The sequence below is a fragment of the Hydractinia symbiolongicarpus genome, chromosome 9 (genome assembly GCF_029227915.1).
Source record: "Hydractinia symbiolongicarpus strain clone_291-10 chromosome 9, HSymV2.1, whole genome shotgun sequence".
In the NCBI taxonomy this organism is placed as follows: domain Eukaryota; kingdom Metazoa; phylum Cnidaria; class Hydrozoa; order Anthoathecata; family Hydractiniidae; genus Hydractinia; species Hydractinia symbiolongicarpus.
In genome coordinates this window covers 11,664,615-11,677,051 of record NC_079883.1, presented here as the reverse complement: position 1 = coordinate 11,677,051, position 12,437 = coordinate 11,664,615, and the positions used below count along the sequence as shown (strand labels likewise).

Below are 12,437 nucleotides of genomic sequence, written 5' to 3'. Positions count from 1 at the left end.
ACGTTTTTGTATTAACTTACAAATCAAATCGCAGTTATGTCTGGACGTGGAAAAGGTGGAAAAGCTAAGGCTAAAGCCAAGACAAGATCCTCAAGAGCTGGACTTCAATTTCCAGTCGGTAGAGTGCATAGATTCCTTCGTAGAGGGCACTATGCTAACCGAATTGGATCTGGAGCACCAGTTTACTTAGCAGCCGTCTTGGAATATTTATCTGCTGAGATATTGGAGTTGGCTGGTAACGCAGCAAGAGACAACAAAAAAGCTAGGATTATTCCAAGACATTTACAATTGGCTGTTCGTAATGATGAAGAATTAAACAAACTTTTGAGCGGTGTAACCATTGCAGCTGGTGGTGTTTTGCCAAACATTCAAGCTGTCTTACTCCCAAAGAAGAACGACAAAGGACAGAAGAAGTAAACCGCTACACTCAGAAAACAACGGCTATTTTTATAGCCACACATCTTTAAAAAAACATTGTTTTTTTCACAAAACTATAACCTTAAAGTCTAATAGATAATCCATGCATACGCCTTGTCCTAAGTAACTCAAAGAAATTAAATAAAAAAATTTGATCACAACGTCAAAATAAATTGCACGTATTTGCACCTACTAATGTCTACGGCCATACCACGATGAACACACCCGTTCTCGTCTGATCACGGAAGTTAAGCATCGTCGGGCCGGGATAGTACTTGGATGGGGGACCGCCTGGGAACTCCCGGTGTCGTAGGCTTTTCATTTTCATTTGCTGTGATATATTTCTTGTTATAACAATTAAGGAACGTGGCGGTTGTTGAAAGTGTTTCCTATGACATTTTCCTACGACATTTTCAGGTGATAGTACGAGAAAAAAGAGCTTTCAAATGCATACAAACTCGATCTATTGCCGATCATCCAATAACCCTGACGGAATGGCAAATAAAATAAAATTCCGCCGCCTTCCGAGGACTTATATCGCAATCACGTTTCGTAACAGCCAAGCGAGGTTTTACCTTAGCGTTTAAGTCACCACCGACATTTGGCCGCGCAACTTTTCTAAGCTCATTCATTTTGACTTAAGGAGGGGGCGAGCGCGGACGCAGGCCCCCACTACCAGAAATTGTACGGTCGAGTTACTGACGTTTGCAGTAATCGCAGAGGTCAGCCCAAGCGTAGTGCAATGCAAGAGCCTCACTCTGGAAGAAAACCCTCATTGATCAGTCTTTACTTCCCCGTCAGGTAAGTATGAGTTGGAACTGCACCGTAGCATGAGGGTACCCTTCAAAGTTTGTTAATGCTTGTGGCTTGAGTGTGTTATAAACTGCCGTGTCGCGGGGCATAGGCTGTATTCTCCCCCAGTGTACGCGTTTTGTTCCCGCCGTAGACTATGCAGAGTGCCGTCGGAAAGAGGACTGCTATTATTCTTTTATTGCTTATGTGGGCCGCCATCGGTAATAGTGCAACACCAAGGCAACCCGTGGTCACGGCGTGAATGAATCCACCTCCATGACCCAAGGCCAAAAATCAGATTAATATACTGACCATTCAGAGAATGGCCTACCAGATATTAAACTGATAAGAACAGATACTACACTTGATCTTAGCCATTAGGCCGAGAAGCGATAAAGAACAAGCGTTGCCATGATAGGCATCGTCCACACACCGTAACTGCTTGTGGAGCATGTCACGTTACTGTAAAGCTTACAACTGTCACCGCGTACGGATGGACGGCGACATAGTAAAAATCACGGCTGTTGATTTAGCCGTAGGATGGAGAGCGACTGTAGCGAGTGGATGGTAACTTACATGAATGCTAACAAAGGCGACGATACTAAGTGCGTGATATTACTTTCCAATATGTCTGCGTACATTCCGTTTATCAACGCATTACGCCAGAACGTGCGCGCGCGTTACACAGTAGACCATGCAGCCGAAATGCGACAGTGCGACCCTGCCAGGAGTCGAACCTGGAATCCCCTGATTCGTAGTCAGATGCCTTATCCATTGGGCCACAGGGCCATGCTTATGACTTCGCCCCATCGTCATTTTGGCTTGCGCATTCGTTTTACTTACGACAGAATTCTTCGTGTTTGTAGCCATGAAAGAAAGGGACTTCTGTGAGTGAATTTTTTTACTGTGGTCTAATAAAAAAGTCGAAACGCAGTGCCCAATATATGAATTGCTCCTAATAGCCGGAAACAGGCCGTGTCGATGATGTAGGCCGACATACGCAACGCAAACCAAAGAACGCTTTATGAAAATCCTAACACGAGCGCGGAAGAAGCCCAAATTAACAGACTAGATGTAATGCTGAAGACCTCAAACTCCAGCAGCTTCTCTTGCAGACTATTGCGTCGTACTACAAATAAAAATTAACATGCTTTCGCATAGTCGCGGCACCCAAAACGGACATTATACGATGTACAGAAACACACATTTCTGTTTTCGCGCCAAATCAATTCCCGGGAGTGGTACTTTTACGTCCGCATACTTCGCACCGTCTTAAATTATATCTCATTTACACGGTAATGTTTAGTATACTTCTACTGTGATAACAAGCATCGTTTATCGTTGGATTGTTGTAAGAAAACATTAAAAATGAGTGAAGCAGCTTCTCCAAAGAAAATCGCACCCAAGAAGAAACCTGCTGCAAAGAAGACAGCTGATCACCCTAAATATGTGGACATGATCAAGGCTGCTATCGCTACCCTAAAGGAACGCGGTGGTTCATCTCGCCAAGCTATTACAAAATATATTCATGCAAATTACAAAGTTGCTGAAAACTCAGATCATCATCTGAAAATGGCTCTTAAACGAGGAGTAACATCAGGCGATTTGATTCAAACTAAAGGCACTGGTGCTTCTGGATCATTCAAGCTAGGTCAGGTAAAAAAAGAAAAACCTAAGAAAAAGGCCGCAGCAAAAAAGCCAACGGCAAAGAAGCCTACTGCAAAGAAAAGTACACCAAAAAAGAAGCCAGCAAAGAAGAGCACGCCAAAGAAAGCAGCAAAGAAGCCTGCCACAAAGAAAGCCTCGGCTAAGAAACCAGCAGCTAAGAAACCCACAAAGAAGCCTGTTGCTAAAAAACCTGCAGCAAAGAAGGTCAAAAAGACTCCCAAAAAGGCAGCAAAGAAGACCGCAAAAAAATAATTTGTGTGTATCTGGCTATTACATTAACAAACGGCTATTTTTATAGCCACACATTTACAAAAAAACATTATCTTGGTACAAAGTTAAACTTGTTTAAGTCACTTAAACAGTTAAAAAAGAGTAAATTTAAGATTAGATTCCCTAAGTTTAAGTATTTTCGTTTTTAAATTTCTTATTTTCTTGCTTTTACTTTTCTTGCCCTTCATATTTTTAACATTGTCAAACTTTATGTAGCATAAAATTTTTATGTAGCATAAAATTTAAACAGAAAGCAGGACAAAGTTTGATATGAAAAGCTAGCCGAAATATTTTTTATGGATGTGTGGCTATAAAAATAGCCGTTTTTTGTTTGGTAAGATGCTTAGGCACGTTCCCCACGAATTCTTCTTGCCAACTGGATGTCTTTAGGCATGATTGTAACTCGTTTTGCGTGAATGGCACACAAGTTAGTATCCTCGAACAAGCCAACAAGGTACGCTTCAGAAGCCTCTTGCAGAGCCATAACGGCTGTGCTCTGGAATCGCAGATCTGTTTTGAAGTCCTGAGCAATTTCTCGCACAAGACGCTGGAAAGGCAACTTGCGGATCAAGAGCTCGGTTGACTTCTGGTATCTTCTGATTTCTCTGAGAGCAACTGTACCAGGTCTGTAACGATGTGGTTTTTTCACTCCTCCAGTAGCTGGTGCGCTTTTCCTCGCAGCTTTAGTGGCGAGTTGTTTTCGTGGAGCCTTTCCTCCAGTAGATTTACGTGCAGTTTGCTTTGTACGAGCCATATTTTAAGAAGTCGATGTAGTACGGATACACAAGACGGTCTAAAATGCACTATCGCGCCAAAGTTTTATTTCTCATATTGATTGACAGCTAAGGTTCAAAACAAACCATTTGATTGGTGCTAAGAAAGTAATTTCTGATTGGCTGCATAATGACATTACGCTCATTACTTTAACATTTTTATAAAATCTGTGTTTTTTGGCTACGGGAAAACGGCTGTATCTTCTGATACACAAAAGCTTTTGACTTTTTTTTTTTTTAGTAAGTAGCAGAAGGTTTGGCGAATTCCAACGATGCCAAATTTATTGCCTTACTGAAACATTAAGACCACGAATTTTTAAAAAAACTACAGTTTTACTTAAAAAAATGTACAAAATGTTCGGAACATTTTGTAATGACGCAACTCTATTGGTTAATTAGGGTGTTTCCACGAGCAGTAGGTAATTTTATGGCCTCTTTTTAAAGCTGTCTGAATTCTGTTAACTCAAACGTTGTTTTTGTACTCGTTCTGTACGCAACTATATCAATATGTCTGGACGCGGAAAAGGAGGTAAAGGATTGGGAAAAGGAGGTGCTAAACGTCACCGAAAAATTCTTCGTGATAACATTCAGGGAATCACAAAACCTGCTATTCGGCGTCTTGCTCGACGAGGTGGTGTCAAACGTATCTCTGGCCTTATCTATGAGGAAACCAGAGGTGTACTGAAGGTTTTCTTAGAGAATGTTATTCGTGATGCTGTAACCTACACAGAGCACGCTAAACGCAAGACCGTTACCGCTATGGATGTTGTTTATGCCTTAAAACGTCAAGGAAGAACTCTTTACGGATTCGGAGGTTAAGCGTTGTCATTGCTCAACAAAAACGGCTATTTTTATAGCCACAAATCTTTTAAAACATTACTTTGTGCACGCTTCCAAATTACACAATGTGTAAAGTCTTGTCACAGTTACATTTATTGCTATACGATACTATGTCATATATGACACAAAAAAAATTTAGAAATACTTTGTAGGGTTAATTTGCCTGGGAGTGTTTCCGTGAAAAGCTGGGTTAAGTTAAATGTAAGCAATAACATGGATCAATGTACTTGTCTTTTCTGCAAGTACAGCTAATAATACGTATGAAAAGTGAAGCTAATCCACACACACATGGGGAAGTATTTTAAATGTAGGCTAGTGTTCTTAAGCACATTATTTAGAAGTTTTATTAACTTCGGTTAACTTGTAGTGACGCCAAGTAAATGTTTTTTTAAAGATGTGTGGTCTTAAAAAAGACCGTTTGTGTTTGGTAGACGTTGGTTTACTTGCTGCTTGTGTATTTTGTGACGGCTTTTGTTCCTTCACTGACTGCGTGTTTTGCAAGTTCTCCAGGCAAGAGAAGACGTACTGCGGTTTGAATTTCACGAGAAGAGATGGTCGACTTTTTGTTTTGAAGAGCCAAACGCGAAGCTTCGGAAGCAATGCGCTCAAAGATGTCGTTGACAAATGAGTTCATGATGCTCATAGCTTTGCTTGAAACTCCGACATCTGGGTGAACTTGTTTCAAAACATTGTAGATGTAAATAGCATAACTTTCCTTTCTCTTTCTCTTGCGTTTCTTTTCACCAGTTCCACCAATCTTTCCTCCTTTTTTGCCGGCTCTTTTTTCACCTTTCTTGGCTACTTTAGGTGCCTGTTTTCCTCCTTTAGCTGCTGCGTCAGACATGGTTAAAAATTTTTGCTACTTAACTTGTAAATAAGCATTAAACTGCAAGTCAAAACTTTTTGTTTATAAGTAAAAAAATCGGATCGAATTCGATCCGAAAACGCCGATACGCAATTTAATTGGTTAAAAAAAAAATCTTTTGTTTAATACTTAATTATGATTGGTTAAAAAAACATGATTTCGATCCTATTTTTATGATGAAAAAACGAGTAAAGTTTATTTCGTTAACACTTACGTTAAATATTCGTACGTTTTTGTATTAACTTACAAATCAAATCGCAGTTATGTCTGGACGTGGAAAAGGTGGAAAAGCTAAGGCTAAAGCCAAGACAAGATCCTCAAGAGCTGGACTTCAATTTCCAGTCGGTAGAGTGCATAGATTCCTTCGTAGAGGGCACTATGCTAACCGAATTGGATCTGGAGCACCAGTTTACTTAGCAGCCGTCTTGGAATATTTATCTGCTGAGATATTGGAGTTGGCTGGTAACGCAGCAAGAGACAACAAAAAAGCTAGGATTATTCCAAGACATTTACAATTGGCTGTTCGTAATGATGAAGAATTAAACAAACTTTTGAGCGGTGTAACCATTGCAGCTGGTGGTGTTTTGCCAAACATTCAAGCTGTCTTACTCCCAAAGAAGAACGACAAAGGACAGAAGAAGTAAACCGCTACACTCAGAAAACAACGGCTATTTTTATAGCCACACATCTTTAAAAAAACATTGTTTTTTTCACAAAACTATAACCTTAAAGTCTAATAGATAATCCATGCATACGCCTTGTCCTAAGTAACTCAAAGAAATTAAATAAAAAAATTTGATCACAACGTCAAAATAAATTGCACGTATTTGCACCTACTAATGTCTACGGCCATACCACGATGAACACACCCGTTCTCGTCTGATCACGGAAGTTAAGCATCGTCGGGCCGGGATAGTACTTGGATGGGGGACCGCCTGGGAACTCCCGGTGTCGTAGGCTTTTCATTTTCATTTGCTGTGATATATTTCTTGTTATAACAATTAAGGAACGTGGCGGTTGTTGAAAGTGTTTCCTATGACATTTTCCTACGACATTTTCAGGTGATAGTACGAGAAAAAAGAGCTTTCAAATGCATACAAACTCGATCTATTGCCGATCATCCAATAACCCTGACGGAATGGCAAATAAAATAAAATTCCGCCGCCTTCCGAGGACTTATATCGCAATCACGTTTCGTAACAGCCAAGCGAGGTTTTACCTTAGCGTTTAAGTCACCACCGACATTTGGCCGCGCAACTTTTCTAAGCTCATTCATTTTGACTTAAGGAGGGGGCGAGCGCGGACGTAGGCCCCCACTACCAGAAATTGTACGGTCGAGTTACTGACGTTTGCCGTAATCGCAGAGGTCAGCCCAAGCGTAGTGCAATGCAAGAGCCTCACTCTGGAAGAAAACCCTCATTGATCAGTCTTTACTTCCCCGTCAGGTAAGTATGAGTTGGAACTGCACCGTAGCATGAGGGTACCCTTCAAAGTTTGTTAATGCTTGTGGCTTGAGTGTGTTATAAACTGCCGTGTCGCGGGGCATAGGCTGTATTCTCCCCCAGTGTACGCGTTTTGTTCCCGCCGTAGACTATGCAGAGTGCCGTCGGAAAGAGGACTGCTATTATTCTTTTATTGCTTATGTGGGCCGCCATCGGTAATAGTGCAACACCAAGGCAACCCGTGGTCACGGCGTGAATGAATCCACCTCCATGACCCAAGGCCAAAAATCAGATTAATATACTGACCATTCAGAGAATGGCCTACCAGATATTAAACTGATAAGAACAGATACTACACTTGATCTTAGCCATTAGGCCGAGAAGCGATAAAGAACAAGCGTTGCCATGATAGGCATCGTCCACACACCGTAACTGCTTGTGGAGCATGTCACGTTACTGTAAAGCTTACAACTGTCACCGCGTACGGATGGACGGCGACATAGTAAAAATCACGGCTGTTGATTTAGCCGTAGGATGGAGAGCGACTGTAGCGAGTGGATGGTAACTTACATGAATGCTAACAAAGGCGACGATACTAAGTGCGTGATATTACTTTCCAATATGTCTGCGTACATTCCGTTTATCAACGCATTACGCCAGAACGTGCGCGCGCGTTACACAGTAGACCATGCAGCCGAAATGCGACAGTGCGACCCTGCCAGGAGTCGAACCTGGAATCCCCTGATTCGTAGTCAGATGCCTTATCCATTGGGCCACAGGGCCATGCTTATGACTTCGCCCCATCGTCATTTTGGCTTGCGCATTCGTTTTACTTACGACAGAATTCTTCGTGTTTGTAGCCATGAAAGAAAGGGACTTCTGTGAGTGAATTTTTTTACTGTGGTCTAATAAAAAAGTCGAAACGCAGTGCCCAATATATGAATTGCTCCTAATAGCCGGAAACAGGCCGTGTCGATGATGTAGGCCGACATACGCAACGCAAACCAAAGAACGCTTTATGAAAATCCTAACACGAGCGCGGAAGAAGCCCAAATTAACAGACTAGATGTAATGCTGAAGACCTCAAACTCCAGCAGCTTCTCTTGCAGACTATTGCGTCGTACTACAAATAAAAATTAACATGCTTTCGCATAGTCGCGGCACCCAAAACGGACATTATACGATGTACAGAAACACACATTTCTGTTTTCGCGCCAAATCAATTCCCGGGAGTGGTACTTTTACGTCCGCATACTTCGCACCGTCTTAAATTATATCTCATTTACACGGTAATGTTTAGTATACTTCTACTGTGATAACAAGCATCGTTTATCGTTGGATTGTTGTAAGAAAACATTAAAAATGAGTGAAGCAGCTTCTCCAAAGAAAATCGCACCCAAGAAGAAACCTGCTGCAAAGAAGACAGCTGATCACCCTAAATATGTGGACATGATCAAGGCTGCTATCGCTACCCTAAAGGAACGCGGTGGTTCATCTCGCCAAGCTATTACAAAATATATTCATGCAAATTACAAAGTTGCTGAAAACTCAGATCATCATCTGAAAATGGCTCTTAAACGAGGAGTAACATCAGGCGATTTGATTCAAACTAAAGGCACTGGTGCTTCTGGATCATTCAAGCTAGGTCAGGTAAAAAAAGAAAAACCTAAGAAAAAGGCCGCAGCAAAAAAGCCAACGGCAAAGAAGCCTACTGCAAAGAAAAGTACACCAAAAAAGAAGCCAGCAAAGAAGAGCACGCCAAAGAAAGCAGCAAAGAAGCCTGCCACAAAGAAAGCCTCGGCTAAGAAACCAGCAGCTAAGAAACCCACAAAGAAGCCTGTTGCTAAAAAACCTGCAGCAAAGAAGGTCAAAAAGACTCCCAAAAAGGCAGCAAAGAAGACCGCAAAAAAATAATTTGTGTGTATCTGGCTATTACATTAACAAACGGCTATTTTAATAGCCACACATTTACAAAAAAACACTATCTTGGTACAAAGTTAAACTTGTTTAAGTCACTTAAACAGTTAAAAAAGAGTAAATTTAAGATTAGATTCCCTAAGTTTAAGTATTTTCGTTTTTAAATTTCTTATTTTCTTGCTTTTACTTTTCTTGCCCTTCATATTTTTAACATTGTCAAACTTTATGTAGCATAAAATTTTTATGTAGCATAAAATTTAAACAGAAAGCAGGACAAAGTTTGATATAAAAAGCTAGCCGTAATATTTTTTATGGATGTGTGGCTATAAAAATAGCCGTTTTTTGTTTGGTAAGATGCTTAGGCACGTTCCCCACGAATTCTTCTTGCCAACTGGATGTCTTTAGGCATGATTGTAACTCGTTTTGCGTGAATGGCACACAAGTTAGTATCCTCGAACAAGCCAACAAGGTACGCTTCAGAAGCCTCTTGCAGAGCCATAACGGCTGTGCTCTGGAATCGCAGATCTGTTTTGAAGTCCTGAGCAATTTCTCGCACAAGACGCTGGAAAGGCAACTTGCGGATCAAGAGCTCGGTTGACTTCTGGTATCTTCTGATTTCTCTGAGAGCAACTGTACCAGGTCTGTAACGATGTGGTTTTTTCACTCCTCCAGTAGCTGGTGCGCTTTTCCTCGCAGCTTTAGTGGCGAGTTGTTTTCGTGGAGCCTTTCCTCCAGTAGATTTACGTGCAGTTTGCTTTGTACGAGCCATATTTTAAGAAGTCGATGTAGTACGGATACACAAGACGGTCTAAAATGCACTATCGCGCCAAAGTTTTATTTCTCATATTGATTGACAGCTAAGGTTCAAAACAAACCATTTGATTGGTGCTAAGAAAGTAATTTCTGATTGGCTGCATAATGACATTACGCTCATTACTTTAACATTTTTATAAAATCTGTGTTTTTTGGCTACGGGAAAACGGCTGTATCTTCTGATACACAAAAGCTTTTGACTTTTTTTTTTTTTAGTAAGTAGCAGAAGGTTTGGCGAATTCCAACGATGCCAAATTTATTGCCTTACTGAAACATTAAGACCACGAATTTTTAAAAAAACTACAGTTTTACTTAAAAAAATGTACAAAATGTTCGGAACATTTTGTAATGACGCAACTCTATTGGTTAATTAGGGTGTTTCCACGAGCAGTAGGTAATTTTATGGCCTCTTTTTAAAGCTGTCTGAATTCTGTTAACTCAAACGTTGTTTTTGTACTCGTTCTGTACGCAACTATATCAATATGTCTGGACGCGGAAAAGGAGGTAAAGGATTGGGAAAAGGAGGTGCTAAACGTCACCGAAAAATTCTTCGTGATAACATTCAGGGAATCACAAAACCTGCTATTCGGCGTCTTGCTCGACGAGGTGGTGTCAAACGTATCTCTGGCCTTATCTATGAGGAAACCAGAGGTGTACTGAAGGTTTTCTTAGAGAATGTTATTCGTGATGCTGTAACCTACACAGAGCACGCTAAACGCAAGACCGTTACCGCTATGGATGTTGTTTATGCCTTAAAACGTCAAGGAAGAACTCTTTACGGATTCGGAGGTTAAGCGTTGTCATTGCTCAACAAAAACGGCTATTTTTATAGCCACAAATCTTTTAAAACATTACTTTGTGCACGCTTCCAAATTACACAATGTGTAAAGTCTTGTCACAGTTACATTTATTGCTATACGATACTATGTCATATATGACACAAAAAAAATTTAGAAATACTTTGTAGGGTTAATTTGCCTGGGAGTGTTTCCGTGAAAAGCTGGGTTAAGTTAAATGTAAGCAATAACATGGATCAATGTACTTGTCTTTTCTGCAAGTACAGCTAATAATACGTATGAAAAGTGAAGCTAATCCACACACACATGGGGAAGTATTTTAAATGTAGGCTAGTGTTCTTAAGCACATTATTTAGAAGTTTTATTAACTTCGGTTAACTTGTAGTGACGCCAAGTAAATGTTTTTTTAAAGATGTGTGGTCTTAAAAAAGACCGTTTGTGTTTGGTAGACGTTGGTTTACTTGCTGCTTGTGTATTTTGTGACGGCTTTTGTTCCTTCACTGACTGCGTGTTTTGCAAGTTCTCCAGGCAAGAGAAGACGTACTGCGGTTTGAATTTCACGAGAAGAGATGGTCGACTTTTTGTTTTGAAGAGCCAAACGCGAAGCTTCGGAAGCAATGCGCTCAAAGATGTCGTTGACAAATGAGTTCATGATGCTCATAGCTTTGCTTGAAACTCCGACATCTGGGTGAACTTGTTTCAAAACATTGTAGATGTAAATAGCATAACTTTCCTTTCTCTTTCTCTTGCGTTTCTTTTCACCAGTTCCACCAATCTTTCCTCCTTTTTTGCCGGCTCTTTTTTCACCTTTCTTGGCTACTTTAGGTGCCTGTTTTCCTCCTTTAGCTGCTGCGTCAGACATGGTTAAAAATTTTTGCTACTTAACTTGTAAATAAGCATTAAACTGCAAGTCAAAACTTTTTGTTTATAAGTAAAAAAATCGGATCGAATTCGATCCGAAAACGCCGATACGCAATTTAATTGGTTAAAAAAAAAATCTTTTGTTTAATACTTAATTATGATTGGTTAAAAAAACATGATTTCGATCCTATTTTTATGATGAAAAAACGAGTAAAGTTTATTTCGTTAACACTTGGACTTCAATTTCCAGTCGGTAGAGTGCATAGATTCCTTCGTAGAGGGCACTATGCTAACCGAATTGGATCTGGAGCACCAGTTTACTTAGCAGCCGTCTTGGAATATTTATCTGCTGAGATATTGGAGTTGGCTGGTAACGCAGCAAGAGACAACAAAAAAGCTAGGATTAGCCTCGGCTAAGAAACCAGCAGCTAAGAAACCCACAAAGAAGCCTGTTGCTAAAAAACCTGCAGCAAAGAAGGTCAAAAAGACTCCCAAAAAGGCAGCAAAGAAGACCGCAAAAAAATAATTTGTGTGTATCTGGCTATTACATTAACAAACGGCTATTTTTATAGCCACACATTTACAAAAAAACATTATCTTGGTACAAAGTTAAACTTGTTTAAGTCACTTAAACAGTTAAAAAAGAGTAAATTTAAGATTAGATTCCCTAAGTTTAAGTATTTTCGTTTTTAAATTTCTTATTTTCTTGCTTTTACTTTTCTTGCCCTTCATATTTTTAACATTGTCAAACTTTATGTAGCATAAAATTTTTATGTAGCATAAAATTTAAACAGAAAGCAGGACAAAGTTTGATATAAAAAGCTAGCCGTAATATTTTTTATGGATGTGTGGCTATAAAAATAGCCGTTTTTTGTTTGGTAAGATGCTTAGGCACGTTCCCCACGAATTCTTCTTGCCAACTGGATGTCTTTAGGCATGATTGTAACTCGTTTTGCGTGAATGGCACACAAGTTAGTATCCT

General features: G+C 40.1%; 3 protein-coding genes and 8 non-coding genes across 11 annotated transcripts in view; 2 read left to right on the top strand and 9 right to left on the bottom strand.

Annotated features, from left to right (window-relative positions):
* The window catches only part of LOC130656570 (histone H2B.3-like), a 70,086-nt gene that overhangs the window by 29,796 nt on the left and 27,853 nt on the right, over window positions 1-12,437 (bottom strand). The window lies entirely within an intron of this gene.
* LOC130658373 (5S ribosomal RNA) lies at window positions 615-733 on the top strand. Its single transcript, XR_008985589.1, has one exon. It is a non-coding gene; the product is annotated as a 5S ribosomal RNA (ribosomal RNA).
* On the bottom strand, window positions 1,062-1,226 carry LOC130660325 (U1 spliceosomal RNA). The gene has a single exon (XR_008987524.1). It is a non-coding gene; the product is annotated as a U1 spliceosomal RNA (small nuclear RNA).
* Window positions 1,412-1,603, bottom strand: LOC130661372 (U2 spliceosomal RNA). The gene has a single exon (XR_008988565.1). It is a non-coding gene; the product is annotated as a U2 spliceosomal RNA (small nuclear RNA).
* Trnar-acg (transfer RNA arginine (anticodon ACG)) lies at window positions 1,926-1,998 on the bottom strand. Its single transcript has one exon. It is a non-coding gene; the product is annotated as a tRNA-Arg (tRNA).
* LOC130656575 (histone H2B, gonadal-like) lies at window positions 5,185-5,660 on the bottom strand. Its single transcript, XM_057459465.1, has one exon. It carries the CDS (start codon window positions 5,602-5,604, stop codon window positions 5,200-5,202), a length of 405 nt encoding a protein of 134 aa, XP_057315448.1. The 5' UTR covers window positions 5,605-5,660; the 3' UTR covers window positions 5,185-5,199.
* LOC130658372 (5S ribosomal RNA) lies at window positions 6,467-6,585 on the top strand. Its single transcript, XR_008985588.1, has one exon. It is a non-coding gene; the product is annotated as a 5S ribosomal RNA (ribosomal RNA).
* On the bottom strand, window positions 6,914-7,078 carry LOC130660477 (U1 spliceosomal RNA). Its single transcript, XR_008987675.1, has one exon. It is a non-coding gene; the product is annotated as a U1 spliceosomal RNA (small nuclear RNA).
* Window positions 7,264-7,455, bottom strand: LOC130661371 (U2 spliceosomal RNA). Its single transcript, XR_008988564.1, has one exon. It is a non-coding gene; the product is annotated as a U2 spliceosomal RNA (small nuclear RNA).
* On the bottom strand, window positions 7,778-7,850 carry Trnar-acg (transfer RNA arginine (anticodon ACG)). Its single transcript has one exon. It is a non-coding gene; the product is annotated as a tRNA-Arg (tRNA).
* Window positions 10,785-11,684, bottom strand: LOC130656579 (histone H2B, gonadal-like). Its single transcript, XM_057459469.1, has one exon. It carries the CDS (start codon window positions 11,454-11,456, stop codon window positions 11,052-11,054), a length of 405 nt encoding a protein of 134 aa, XP_057315452.1. The 5' UTR covers window positions 11,457-11,684; the 3' UTR covers window positions 10,785-11,051.